The sequence below is a fragment of the Scomber scombrus genome, chromosome 13 (genome assembly GCF_963691925.1).
Source record: "Scomber scombrus chromosome 13, fScoSco1.1, whole genome shotgun sequence".
In the NCBI taxonomy this organism is placed as follows: Eukaryota; Metazoa; Chordata; class Actinopteri; order Scombriformes; family Scombridae; genus Scomber; species Scomber scombrus.
This window is the reverse complement of record NC_084982.1, coordinates 4,834,037-4,847,924: the sequence shown is the minus strand read 5'-3', so window position 1 is coordinate 4,847,924 and position 13,888 is coordinate 4,834,037. Positions and strand designations below refer to the sequence as shown.

Below are 13,888 nucleotides of genomic sequence, written 5' to 3'. Positions count from 1 at the left end.
ATCCAATGAATATAAGTTCAATATTCATTCTCTTTTTTTACCTCTGGTTACGTCTACACTGACTCCTGAGAATCTTCAGCTGTTCAATTATCCACTTTCTTCAGCAGCTAGTCTCTAACTGTGTCTGTCTGCTGTTACTGTGGGTCTATCAGAGCATGTTCAATGAAAACAGGCCGCCTGCTGAGTTGGATTCCTCCCCTTGTGAAACCCTTCCCACATCACACAGTTATTTGATTCATTGTTAGTATAATATTGATTAGTGGAGATTTGAGCGTAATGAATTCTCTTTTGGGATTTGCAGCGGCGACATAATCTACTGTCTAACATCTGCTTCATTGTACTGATGATTGTATGTAGACATGTTCCAACATGCAAACATGTGTAAGCGTGCAACCGTCAGTGGTAGGTTAGCATGTTCCTGACACACACAGGCTTGTGTTACTAGGCAGGATACACACAGATTCCATTATCATTGATTAGGTGACAGAGTGGGTGTGCCAAATGTGTGTCAGTGTGACACAGACTCTAAAAGGATTAGAAATATAGGCGCCAAGAAGTGTGTGTGTATATGAGTGTGTGTGTGTGTGGAGACAGAACATTAGTCAGAGTGCTTGTCGTATCAGACTGTATTACTGTACTCACTATGGAGGTCAATGGAACGATGAGTGTGTGTATGCCTGAGATAGAATAAGTTCTTCGCTGTCATCTCTGCTCATTATCACTGTGTTAAAGGTGGCAGCAGTGAATGTGGCTCTTAAGTTACATCTAGCAGCAGCTGTACAGAACTACAACACTGACAGACACACCAAAGTCTACACTAGGATTTTAGGATTGCACGAAATTTCAATGTTACCACCCACTGATTCATTATTTAACACCTGGGGCTGCATGAGCGAGTGTATCCCTGCCTAATATGATGCTGGTGCTTAGTTATCACACACTGCTAATTAGCAAAGTAGCACAAAAGCATACACGTCTGAAACATGATAAACTGTACTCAGGTGTCTATGCTTCTTATAAAAATCGTGTTGGACTCATTGAATGTTGTTGAGCACTCGATTTAAGGTTTCCCCTAACTTTGTGTTGTTACAATAAGCAGCACACAACGCTGAATAGATTTACAGGACGTCATCTTGCCTTTATTGTTATAATCCCATGAAATGTATAAAAAGGTATAATCAAGCATTCAATAATAAAGATTTTTGGCCACTTGGGATCTGCAGAAACAAAGTTGTGACACTGCATCAATTTTTAAGTTGTTAAGGTGTTATTTTTAAATGTATGCAACTCAAATACACATGTAAATAAATAAAGCAAATAATCATAGGTCCTTGTTTTTTGTCACAATTAGAAACCTAGAGCCATTTCATTCAAACCCCTATCAAAACTGTACACCACCGACCCTGTAAACAGACACCCACCATCCAAACTGTACACCACCGACCCTGTAAACGGACACCCACCATCCAAACTGTACACCACCTACCCAATAACCAGACACCCACCATCCAAACCATCAACCACCTACCCAATAACCAAACACCCACCATCCAAACCATACATCACCTACCCAATAACCAGACACCCACCATCCAAACTGTACACCACCTACCCAATAACCAGACACCCACTATCCAAACTGTACACCACCGACCCAGTAACCAGACACCCGCCATCCAAACTGTACACCACCTACCCAATAACCAAACACCCACCAACCAAACTGTACACCACCGACCCAATAACCAGTCACCTACAATCCAAACCATACATCACCTACCCAATAACCAGACACCCACTATCCAAACTGTACACCACCTACCCAATAACCAGACACCCACTATCCAAACTGTACACCACCTACCCAATAACCAGACACCTACAATCCAAACCATACATCACCTACCCAATAACCAGACACCCGCCATCCAAACTGTACACCACCTACCCAATAACCAGACACCCACCATCCAAACCATACACCACCTACCCAATAGGCAGACACCCACCATCCAAACTCTACACCACCTACCCAATAACCAAACACCCACCATCCAAACTCTACACCACCTACCCAATAACCAGACACCCACCATCCAAACCATCAACCACCTACCCAATAACCAGACACCCACCATCCAAACTGTACACCACCTACCCACTAACCAGACACCAACCATCCAAACTGCAAAACATGTTGTTGTTTTTTTTAAATTAATAATGTTGCATTAAAGGTTCAATCTGTGTTATCTTTTGCCACAAACATTTAAGCTATAATTGACATAACTGAAGACTGAGTTTAGATAGAAAAGCTGCATTTTTTGTGCATATCTAAACTATTGTAACTGACATAATATAAACACCTAACCACATATATTTGAAATAATGTAGGTGTATAAATACATCCATCCAGTGTGATAAGTATTGTCTCTGCATTTAAATACCTGTCAATCAACCCTATTGATGATCAGGATTATCAAAATGATCAAAACTCTAAATTGAGCCCTACACATATAACCTGACGCGCCAGACTGTTCTTGCATGATGTCAAGCGTGATCTCACAATCTCACGAATCCTGCTGCCTTGCAGGGTAACTGCACACACACACACACACACACACACACACACACACACACACACACACACACACACACACACACACACACACACACACACACACACACACACACACACACACACACACACACACACATCCAAATCCTCTCTGAGATTCACTGCTGATGGGCTCTGCAGTGGTCAGCTCAGCAAATATCCACTACTAACCAGCTACCTCATGCTGAGAGTATTCACACACACACACACACACACACACACACACACACACACACACACACACACACACACACACACACACACACACACACACACACACACACAAAACCAGCAGATACAAAGACGGTTACAGCAGCCAGGTCTGCTCTGAGCTTCAGCTGAAGCCACATTGCCCCCTGTTGGCTGAAAAGAAAACAAACACTGTTATATTTCATGTGAGTGTCAGCAGTATTCACATCCTTCACCAGAATAAAAGCATCATATCACACATGTTAAAATACTTCTAAAGTCAATCCAAAGTCAGGTCAAAGTAAACATTTGCACTAGAATTCAGTGAAATATCAAAGCATTGCTGACAATGTCATTCCATAACCATATTCATCCATCCGCTGCCTCCACTCATCTGCTTTCAAGATTTTTACTCAATTTTGGAAAAACAATATTGTTTAAACTGTCGTATTTTTAGCATCAAGATGAAAAGAAAACCTTAATGGAAAAAAAATAGAATGGATAGACAGGACTGCAGACAGGAATACAGATGGACGGAAGAAGCCACATCCAGTCCGGATGGCTGAGTCATAGCGCCAGGCTCCACAGGCTCCATCATGACTGCTATTGATTATTCATTTCTCATTGACTGACTGCGCACATGTGGGAGAGGAGGAAGAGAGAAGGAAAGCCAATAGTGTTGTCCACATGTAACACCAGGCGATGAAAGCACAATTTAACAACAATGTGTGAACAGTGCACTTTATCGAGCAGGAATGCTGAATTTGTTTGGTTCTTTGTTCACTAAGTCATTACTTGTTTAATTCAATTTAAAGTCATTAATATCATTAATGTTACATTTGTTATGAGGTGTCTGAACCCTGCAGAACACCTCTTAATTTGAAGGAGGGAGGAAGGAATTTAAAGAAGGTTTTTATATCTAAGATGATCTGATTATTTCTAATTAGAGCCACGATGAGTAGAATTTGATATTCCATTACCTGATGGTGTTAGTTAGCTATCTGGATAAAAATGGGTGCAAACTACATGTTGCTCTCAGCTCATTTATGATGGGGCCGTGACCGTTGGCGTGTCTCCATAGCAGGAACCGACTCTGAAGGAAAACCTCCCCGAACTTATACGGGGGCAAAATGAGTCCCTACCTTGGGTTATGTACTCTGCGCAGTCCCGAAACATTTTTGGGTGGGGCTTGAGGTTGAGTCTGATTGGGTATACTCAAAGCGGGATGTGACGTCAACAGAAAGCCCCAAAATAGGTGCCATTTTTAAAACCCAGCAGAAGAAGAGTAGTGGTAGAAGATGGAGATGGACACGAAGACGTATGATAAGTGAACCAACAGCTCCTTCCATGTTCACCTCCTCGTTGTCTTCTTCTTTGTTGAGCTGTTATGCTTTTGGTGCGTCGCCTCAGTGACATCACGGTCAAAACTGTCACACAACGATTACGCGATGATCGAAACTGTTGCAGAAAGATTTAGGTCACCTCCAGAGTCAGGTGGGTCCTATCATGGTCCTACTCTACAATGGAGACACGATGGCTGAGAGGACCGAGTGAGAGGACGTTCCTGTAAAGTTCCAGACTCCTAAATTTGACCCAGAACTTCCTTACTTGAAACGGGACTCGTGTCAGATGTGTGTATTTTGGATTGTACATTACAGTTTTTTTTATGACTGGTTAAACTGCATGATTCAATACAGAGTCCATATCTTCAAACAAATCTATTCACACAGTCAACTTACCGACATCATTTTATACACAAAAGTAAATCTCTCCAACAGAGCTGAAAACACGAGATAACAAAAACACTAACGGACAACATATGATGCATCCATCGATGGTAAATGGACAGCAATTATACTCAAAGCACTTTGCACTACAAGCCACATTCATCCATTCACTCACACTCAGACACACACACTGATGGCACAGCTTTTGGGAGCAATTTGGGTTTCAGTATGTGGCCCAAGGACACTTCAGCTTCCCAACTGGAGGATCTTCTACCTCTGATCCACAGCTAGAGTCTGTGCAGTAGCAAACACTTTATAATCTCTGGTTCTTTATTTTTGTATATGTTGTTTTTAAATAGCTGATAGTATAAGAAATGTATATACTAAATGTGTATTAATACAACAGTAAGATGTGCACCTCTCTATTGAAGTTACAGTGTGTTGCAGTGTATGTTTCAGGTTTCAATGAGCTTTATTTTTGGCATTTTTTTTCTTTTCTGAATTGAATTCAGAATACATTATTTTATAATACTGTTGTATAGTATCAATACAATAAATTAGAATAGTGTTGTAAAGGAAACTACTGTGACCATATTTCCTCTAATAGTGGAAAATGGCCAATTAAAAGCCGGGTGTCTGGTAATGACCAGGGGTGGCCACAATGACAGGTTGGGTAAAAAAGAAAGGTGGGTAAACTCCTGGTACCTGTTATATAATATGCATACCAATTAAGCATAAATAGTAGTTACCATGTGTAACTCCAGTTCTATGAGTAGATGTGTAGACCTCTAGCCAACAGTCACAGAGGAAGGATGAAGGAGATAATGGCACATATCTTAATAATAATGATGGTGGTGACTCTATGCTAGCACAGGTAACCAGGGTAACAAGGGTAACTTGGCTAAGCCAGTGGCATACATCCATGAGCATGTTACCTGAGGTGCACTTCCAAACCATTCCAGGTGGAACTCAAGCGCTAGAATTGTTCCGTATGTGGGAATAAGTGGATAACCTGTATTCCAAAACACAAATTTAACAGAGCAAATGAAGCATGCAGGAAACCAGTCATTAAAAAAAACTGTAACGTTTGTTGAGGACTCCTGTTGTAGGAATCTCTAAGAGGACCAGTGAATATATCAATAAACAATCTGCAGGCTACTTCTCACCTTCAGAGTAGATTTCATTCTACTTGTAAGAGAGACACCAACTGTTCACAGTGTGTCTCAAAGGAGAGACATTACAAGCAGTCCTTTATAGAATAACACAAATGTAATTCTTACATAACACTGTAACACCACTGCCTGCTCTACATCCACACACTTCACATTGACTTCCATAGGAAACAGTCTGAGCCAGGTGCATCATTAAAACATCTCATTCTCTTTACTAATACAAAACCAGGCAGGCAGTAATTAGCCCTTATAATGCTGATTATAGATTTATACATTGCTGCATGAATCGTTATCACCATCCTCATTAAACCAGTTTAATACATATTCACATTTTAAACAAAGAAATGTTTTAATGTGTCTAACAGTCTGCAGCCATGTTAGCTGCACTATGAGGCTGATGGGAATGTCATTAGTTAGTAGGTGTGAATGCAAACACTCACTGTATTCCATTAGATACAGATCACATGGTAACGTCAGGTAGCAGATAAGCTGACTTATAATATAATAATATATATTAACCCTCACACACTGTTCATATTCTACACCCTAGTAGTATGTTATGGGTCAGTTTTGACCCGGTCAAAGAATCCCTTCATAAAAAGTGTTTAAACCTTGATTAATATTTCAATGAGCAGAGAGAGTGTATTTTTTATGTCCTATTTTACCTAAGACATGAAAATATAACATAGCAATAATGATGTAAATGTATTTTATGTAAAGTGAAAATGACAAGAACTTTATGGATCTGTGGGGTTTATTGTATAACCATTAGAGCCATCAGTCTTCACTGCTACATCATAAAAAGAAATCCTCATAATATAGAATTTTCACTTCAGGAAAAGTAATCAAATTACAGGGTAAAAGACATTTGGGGTGTTTTTACAGCGTCAGATTTGACCCGAACAGTATGTTAGGGTTAACATTGTTCTTGAAATGTTCATGCCAGAAATCCTCAATTCCTTACAATGAAATCATCAGATCAGACACTCTCTGCAAAGCTGCATTCTTAATCATTCCAGCTGTGTTTCTCCTCAGATACTAAGATCTGAAAGTGAAACAAGTTTGACTAAAATGACAAAAAATACTGGTTTTGGCTTAAATCTATTGAAATGTTCAATATAATTTGAAGACTAAAAAGAACTAATGGGTCAAGTTTTCATTGAATGAAACTACACTGAAATAGTTACAATTTTCTTTGATTAAGATAAGATTAAAATAAACCAGATGTTCAGTCACCATAAATGTCCAGCTGTGGTGTGTATTAGACACTTCATTAAACCTTCTCAGCTCTGGTAGGCACTGTTTAAACCTCACAGAACTTTATTTGAACTTCTATTAACTTCTATAAACCCAATGTATCCTCCTTCCTGGGATTTGAATATTTGAGTGACTGTAATTGTTGGAACAAATGTGTGGGAACAGTTTACACTATGAGATACTACAAATTTAAGGAATTTTAGAATATTTGGAGAATGAACAATAAGACTTCAAACTACACAGGTTTGTCAAAGTAAAAGGAACATTAAAGGAACATTCTGCTCTAAAAACTGCTCCCTTTCCAACTCTTATCTTCTTCTCTCCTCTTTCCTTCACACCCTAAACTCTCTCCTTGCCTTCTCACTAATTATTACAACCTGTCAGCCTCTCCTGATCGCTGTGACGAGCAACCGTCGTCATGGCGACACCAGCGTCTGCCTGGCTGGCTGGCTGCGTGTGTGGGGGGTGGGGGGGGGGGTGTTATCAGAGAGGAAGGTGAGATAAGAAGAGTTCATCTCTCATTTAATAGATAAAAGAGTGTCTGGTCTCTGTCAGTGAAACATGTAAATCACTGCTGACACTGAACTGATGTCAGTATCAATATGTTGTGTTTAAAGGTATATTAGGGGTTCTGAAATTCTGTTTCCCATTTTTTTATTAAAATCAACATGCACGTTTTACCTTCAGGCTACAATAGTCTTGAATAGATGATTCATTGATTAGTCAATTGATAGAAATTGATTGGAAACTGCTGCTGATTCCAGCTTTGCAAATGTGAGGATTTGATACTTCCTTCTGTTGAGTATCATTGTCTATATCTTCAGGGTTTGGACTATTGGTCAGATTTAACAAGCCATTTAAAGACATCCCCTCGTGCACAATTAGCTCATATTTGATCAGACTGCACAATTTATTGATTAGGCAAAGATTAAATGAGAGAAAAAGTCAATGTTCGTTGCAGCTAATTCTGTAATTCTAGCAGTTAAATGACCAAATTCGATCAATAAATGGTCTGGACTGTATTTGGACTGCAATGCTTTATTTCTACAGTCACACATTAATGGCAAACCAGCTACCATTCAAGGAGCTTTAAAATGACTCTAATTCACACTATGCATCAGTAAATTATGTGATGGAGTCGCTCAGACGTCTGTTAGAATTAGTTATGTGAAGAATATTGAAAATACTAACTTATTGGATGATAGCCAACCGTCTTAATGACAAAATAAAAACACAGTCAGGTGTTAAGTGAGAAAACACATGAAACTTGGGAGAGGTGTCTTCTATTGAAGTCAATGCAAATGTGAAATACAAGGTAAGGGCCCGACCAGTACTGGATTTTTGGGGCCGATGTGGTTTTCAAACACTTGTGACAAAGATATGTAATGGAGGGCATGATAGTTTACACTTTAATAAACTTTATTGTATAAAATGATATCAGTAAACTTTATTGGGAACTGAATAATTGCTGAGTAACATCAACCTTCATATTAAGAAATACTTCTAAATGTCCCTGAGAAAAAAAAGACACATTTGACATTCTTTAAAATCCATTCACCACACAGAAAATTCATCTTATGTTGAGTCACAAACAATAAGTCACATTAAAACTTGGACCAAGAAGCTATAAATGAACCAGTGGACGTTCCAAAAGGTACCTGAACCTCATCGACACCCGCACTCGTCCACCACCATGTCCTGGTAATGCCTGAGCACCACGTTGTCATTGTTGTCATAGTAGAGCATGGAGATGGGGGAGAGGCGGATGGGGACGCAGCAGGGTTGCGGTGTGCCGTGCGGGTCCAGGGAGTGAACCAGGGTCTGAAGGATGGCGTGGTTGGTCCCGTTCAGGCTCTCGCTGAGTGGGAACGGACACTCTCCGTGGCAGTAATTGGCCATGTAGCCCTGAGGAGCGATGATCCAGTCCTGCCAACCCACGTCTTTGAAGTCGATGTAGAGACGGCGAGCCTTGCACACGTTGCTGGGCGTCACGGGGAGGTGGACGGCGCTCCTCCTCTGCCTGGAGCGACACTGTTGGGGGTCGAGAGAGACGGCGACCAGAGAGGCCTGGATCAGAGGGAGGGTGAAGGCCGGTTCTAACGGGAGAGAATTACCAGGGCGAAAAGGAAGAAGCTCCTCTGGACCTGCGCTCAGAGGCAGCAGCTCTAAAACCAAACCGTAGTTGCGTCCCGGTTTACGCCAGCTCTCCGCCAGCGAGGTCAGGTCCATGGTGACGGAGGAGGGTTCAGGCTGCAGCCGGACGGACTGGGACAGCAGGAGTCTGCGGCTGGCCTGAGGATTGGTTTCTCTCAGCGTGGCTCGGATCACTTTATACAGAGACACGCTGAGGGCCCGGGGCCCCCGCAGGAGCTCTGCCGACGTGAAGAGATTCCAGTGGAAGTTGACCTCCAGCTGAGCCAGAGACAGCAGCTCCACAGGCTGCAGGACGGACATGTTGAAGAAAAGCTGCTTCTCCAGACACGCCTGACAGCTGCTGCTCCAGCCAGACACCAGCCTGCCTACACACAGACACACAGAGCAGAGACGACATCACTCTGAGGCTCACATTTAACACTTTAAAGTTATTTCCTCCAGAGAGAGAAACAGGGTATATGTTACTCTCTCTCCCTAATAAAGACATGCATTTTTAGCTTTGGAGTTTCACTGAAGCACATTTCTGACTCATTTATTTAAAAACTCCTCACACCTTCATATACGTCCATATAAAAAGTTTTAAGTTTTTCTTATTGGTTTTAAGAGACACTGACAAAACATTCTGATCATTCAATGATAGTACAGTCTCACACTGTCATTATTTCACTTCCATGACTAAACCTGCTTTGTTAAGGACTAAAGATGAGCCGGGGTACAACATTAAACTTAAGCCGCTAATTAAAAAAATAACATTTAGAGTATTTGAATATTATCATTACAGATTCTAAAGTATTTTAATACATTTTAAAATGTAATTTACAACAAAACTGTATATTGTTGCCAATTTTCCTTAAAGCTGTGAACATTTTTGCTGAAGATTACAGTAATATGTGGGACCCACAGTGATGTTAAACATATTAATGGACATTGGACACTCTTCCACCTCAGTCACTCTCATGTGATATTTTTATTGTTTTGGGTTCATTTGTACTCTTTCACTGATGATCTGATATTTATTCACATGTTTAAGTAGGTTAGTTTAGTGATATGATGAGTTAAAGCTCACACAGGCACATTGGGCAACAGATAACACAAGTTCAGTTGTTTTCAGTTATTCAACTAGAGCTGCAAATATGAGTCATTAATTGCCAACTACATTATTAGTTTTCGTTGTTCTTTTTAAAAACAAAAACTGGATATTTTAACACTATTTGCTTACATTTTACTGATGAAATGAGGAATAATCTGTAGATTCATTCATAATTAGTTGCAGCCCTGTATTCATGGATGTAGCTTGACATGCAAACTTTAAAAACATCTGTCATGTTGGAAATAAATTTATTTAAATGTGTTTTTGTATGTGCTCTACAATGGAACAGAAACAACTTTTTTGGGGTGTTTATCTAATGTTTTATTGTGGTTTTACAAAATGAATTGCATTTGTTAAGAGATTAAACCTTTAAAAACATAATTCATGTACTAATTAGTGTTTTACAGTTATTATTAAATGAGGAATATTCTGCAGGCTATTATTGATTGATGAAGCTAAATAAATCAATACAATGTTTAAAAATAGCAAACTTGCAGTTTGCAGCTCCATTCATGCTTTAACAAAACAATACAATCACATAAGGACCTGTCTAATTGCTGGCCTCAGGTGAGTATTGTGCCTTTAAATGATTAAACATGATGACAGTAGGTCTACCTTGGTCCTGAACGTATCTGATGATGTTGCCGGGGACTCCGTACTCTGACACCGTGCAGGGGTCGGTCTCCCGGGCCTTGATGTTCTCGGATCCCCGGAACATCTTCCAGAGCTGGGAGGGGACGCGGCGGCGGGGTTGGTGGCCCCCAGCGGGCCGGGGTCGCCCGGAGAGTCCCAAAGAGCTACGAAACAACCGCTCCTGACTCTTCATCTCCTCCACATGTGAGAGAGCACACGCACCGACAACACACACCGCCGCCAGCACCGCGGGCCACATGTTTGACCTCATGTTTGACTCTGTTGGGCACGCACCTGTACGGCAGCCGGGGCCGAGGGACGTTTGTTTTAAAGTGTGAAACCTCCCGGTGTGCAGCTGCATAATTATGCTAATGAGGTGGGCAGACAGGCCAGATAAGAGGGTGAGAAGGGCGGGAAAAGACAGGCTGACTGATCTCAGGTCAGGTCATCATTTAACAACTATAACAAGCACAATACACTGATGAAAAATGATTAATTATTATAATGTCCCCAATTTTCACAGCTAGGCTATATGATGCGTGTTCCTGTGGTAAAAGGACCAGTTCACCCAAATAACAAATGAAAAAATAACAACAACAAAAAACCTAAAACATCATGTTAAAATATCTCCCATAAATTCTTCTGTCTGGATTTTATATGTGGTGCTCAAAAATGGACTTTTAAAATGTCAAAAGCAGAATCTGTTCCCAAAAACAAGGTAGAGAGCTACGTTCCACCAAGGAAATAGTCCAGTGTTACACTGTTATGCATTTTTAGCTTCTTCAACAACAACTTCAAAACATCAATTTCCCGTTGAAAAATGAGTTTGAACGTCACTCCATGAGTTCATAAGTAACTCAGTAAAATGAGCTTAACTAGAGAAACCAAGTTTTAATAATCCTGAGCTGTTAAATTTAGTGATAGTGAGTTGAGTGAAGCCTCAGTAGTTCATTCATTCAACACAAAGTCAAGTCAGGTGAACTCATGTTTATACGTTCTGAATAGGTGTGAGGATGAAAATGACAAATTTGAAGCTGAATTAATCATAATGGACATTTAGTTGATTGCACTAAATTCCTGTATGTCTTACAGTGTATCATTCATCTTCTACATAGTAATTGTGGCTAAAATGATCAAAGGAAAAAACGATGTGCTCTCTGCAGTCTGATCACTGCCAGCTTCATGTGCTTCAGCAGTGAGTCTGTTCCGCCATCTAGTGTTCATTGGAGGTACTGTCACTGTTCTACAAACCTGCTGCACTGTCTTTTATTTACCCTGACATTTAAATAATAATGATAATCATAATAATAATGAAACACACACACACACACACACACACACACACACACACACACACACACACACACACACACACACACACACACACACACACACACACACACACACACACACACACACACAAACACACACACACAAACACACGCACACGCACACAATACTAGTACTAGTCCCTTCAATTCTTATCACTGCAAGTATGGTTTTGATCTTTTAGATATTAGGATTTTGTTTTTAAATTCCATTGGAATCTTATTGGATTTTATTGGAACCAATAGAGAAAAAACTGATTTCTTAAAGGACTGTGCAAATCCTAAAACAATCAAAACCTTTTCCAATAGAATTCCCATAGGATCCTTAAAAATGTATAGGAATCATGTGGGAAAAGATGAGAATCCTATAGTAGGTATAGACTCTGACAAGGGAGAGATAATTGATCCGCTCCTGCTTCTTTGTACTCACTTTTATTTATTAAAAACGTCCACACTGTTAAGATTCTTAACTACTCTGTAAAAATATAAGATTTTTAAACATGCAACTTGACTACATGGCCACCAAACCTGTCCATACATTTTTTATTAAGGCTTAGTCTGAAGCTGTTTTTCATGGTTGGTGTTCCAGTGAAGGAAAATCTAAATCTAAAGAGTACTTAACAGATTTAGCATTGTACTTTATGATATGACATACTATCAAAATCAATGCAGGGAAATCAGATTCCTTTTCAGAATGTGTTGTCTATACAGTCCACAATGCAACTCAACTCATTCAGCTGTACAGATGTGTGTGTTATGCTAGTAGCAGCATGTGACCTGGAGCAGTTATCCTCCAGTAGAAATGAGGAGCTATATACGTCTAAGTTCACTTCTGTCTAACTCCACACCGCCACATTTTTTTTCTTTCTCACTCATACACTGTTCCAAATCACACACACTCCTGTGTAGAACACGGCCGTTGCGCACTTGCTGTAAATGACAATTAGCTAGTTAGCGTTAGCATTCATTTATAGTTAACTAAAACTAAAACTAGCAGCGAAAAAAATTATTCAGTTAACTGAAATTCAAATTCAAAATTGAAAAAATCAAATAAACAATGCAAAACTAACTCAAACTTCATTTTTCTTTTTCTGACTTCTTATACCTGGAAAACTAAAACTAAAATTAAATAAAAACTAAACTAAAACTACTAAATGAATTGAAACTAACTAAAACTAAACTGAAATTAAAAAAACACTGAAAAACGAAATAAAAACGAATGAAAATTTAAAAACTATAATAACCTTGATTTGCATAATGTGGTGATGTTCATTGTAATTACAACGTCCTGTTTGAAAAGTGTTCCTTCCACATCTGCTACGTAGCCAAGATGGAGACTGTTGAGAGTAAGAAGTGTCCGTAGTTACACACTCAACTTTTTGACTGTTTTAAGTGCACCATCCAGGTCTACTCATAGTGCTGCATTTTCCATACTTCTCAGAGTGAACACACACTTATGCACTCAAAATATAAAGTATAAGAACAGAAGTATGAGATTTGAAACACAGTCGATTTCAGCCCCAACCAATACTGACTCAAGTGACATTACTCAGTCAATTTATCAGATTCTCTGGAGCCACAAAAGACTTAAAAACACAACTTTCTTTTCATCTATGGAGCAGTATTCCTCAACACCTGTAAACACACTACACTGATATGTAAAATTGACATAATTCTCCTTTAATCTCTACAGTGTACAATGATTTTTTTAACAATCTTCCAAC

The 13,888-nt window shown here is 39.7% G+C and overlaps 2 protein-coding genes across 2 annotated transcripts; one reads left to right on the top strand and one right to left on the bottom strand.

Annotated features, from left to right (window-relative positions):
• Positions 1-377: 377 nt before the first annotated feature.
• On the top strand, positions 378-6,744 carry LOC133993323 (uncharacterized). Its single transcript, XM_062432238.1, has 3 exons — positions 378-395; positions 1,352-2,145; positions 6,738-6,744. Exons 1-3 carry the CDS (start codon positions 378-380, stop codon positions 6,742-6,744), a joined length of 819 nt encoding a protein of 272 aa, XP_062288222.1.
• Positions 6,745-8,624: 1,880 nt separating this feature from the next.
• On the bottom strand, positions 8,625-11,095 carry gdf3 (growth differentiation factor 3). Its single transcript, XM_062432237.1, has 2 exons — positions 10,819-11,095; positions 8,625-9,478 (listed from the first exon to the last, which is right to left on the bottom strand). Exons 1-2 carry the CDS (start codon positions 11,093-11,095, stop codon positions 8,625-8,627), a joined length of 1,131 nt encoding a protein of 376 aa, XP_062288221.1.
• Between the last annotated feature and the right edge of the window lie 2,793 nt (positions 11,096-13,888).

Excerpts from the sequence above, each read along its gene's own strand:
- gdf3 (XM_062432237.1), bottom strand. The coding sequence starts at position 11,095 with ATGTGGCCCGCGGTGCTGGCGGCGGTGTGTGTTGTCGGTGCGTGTGCT. Across the intron at positions 9,479-10,818 it reads CAGATACGTTCAGGACCAAG|GCAGGCTGGTGTCTGGCTGG; the intron begins GTAGACCTACTG and ends GTCTGTGTGTAG.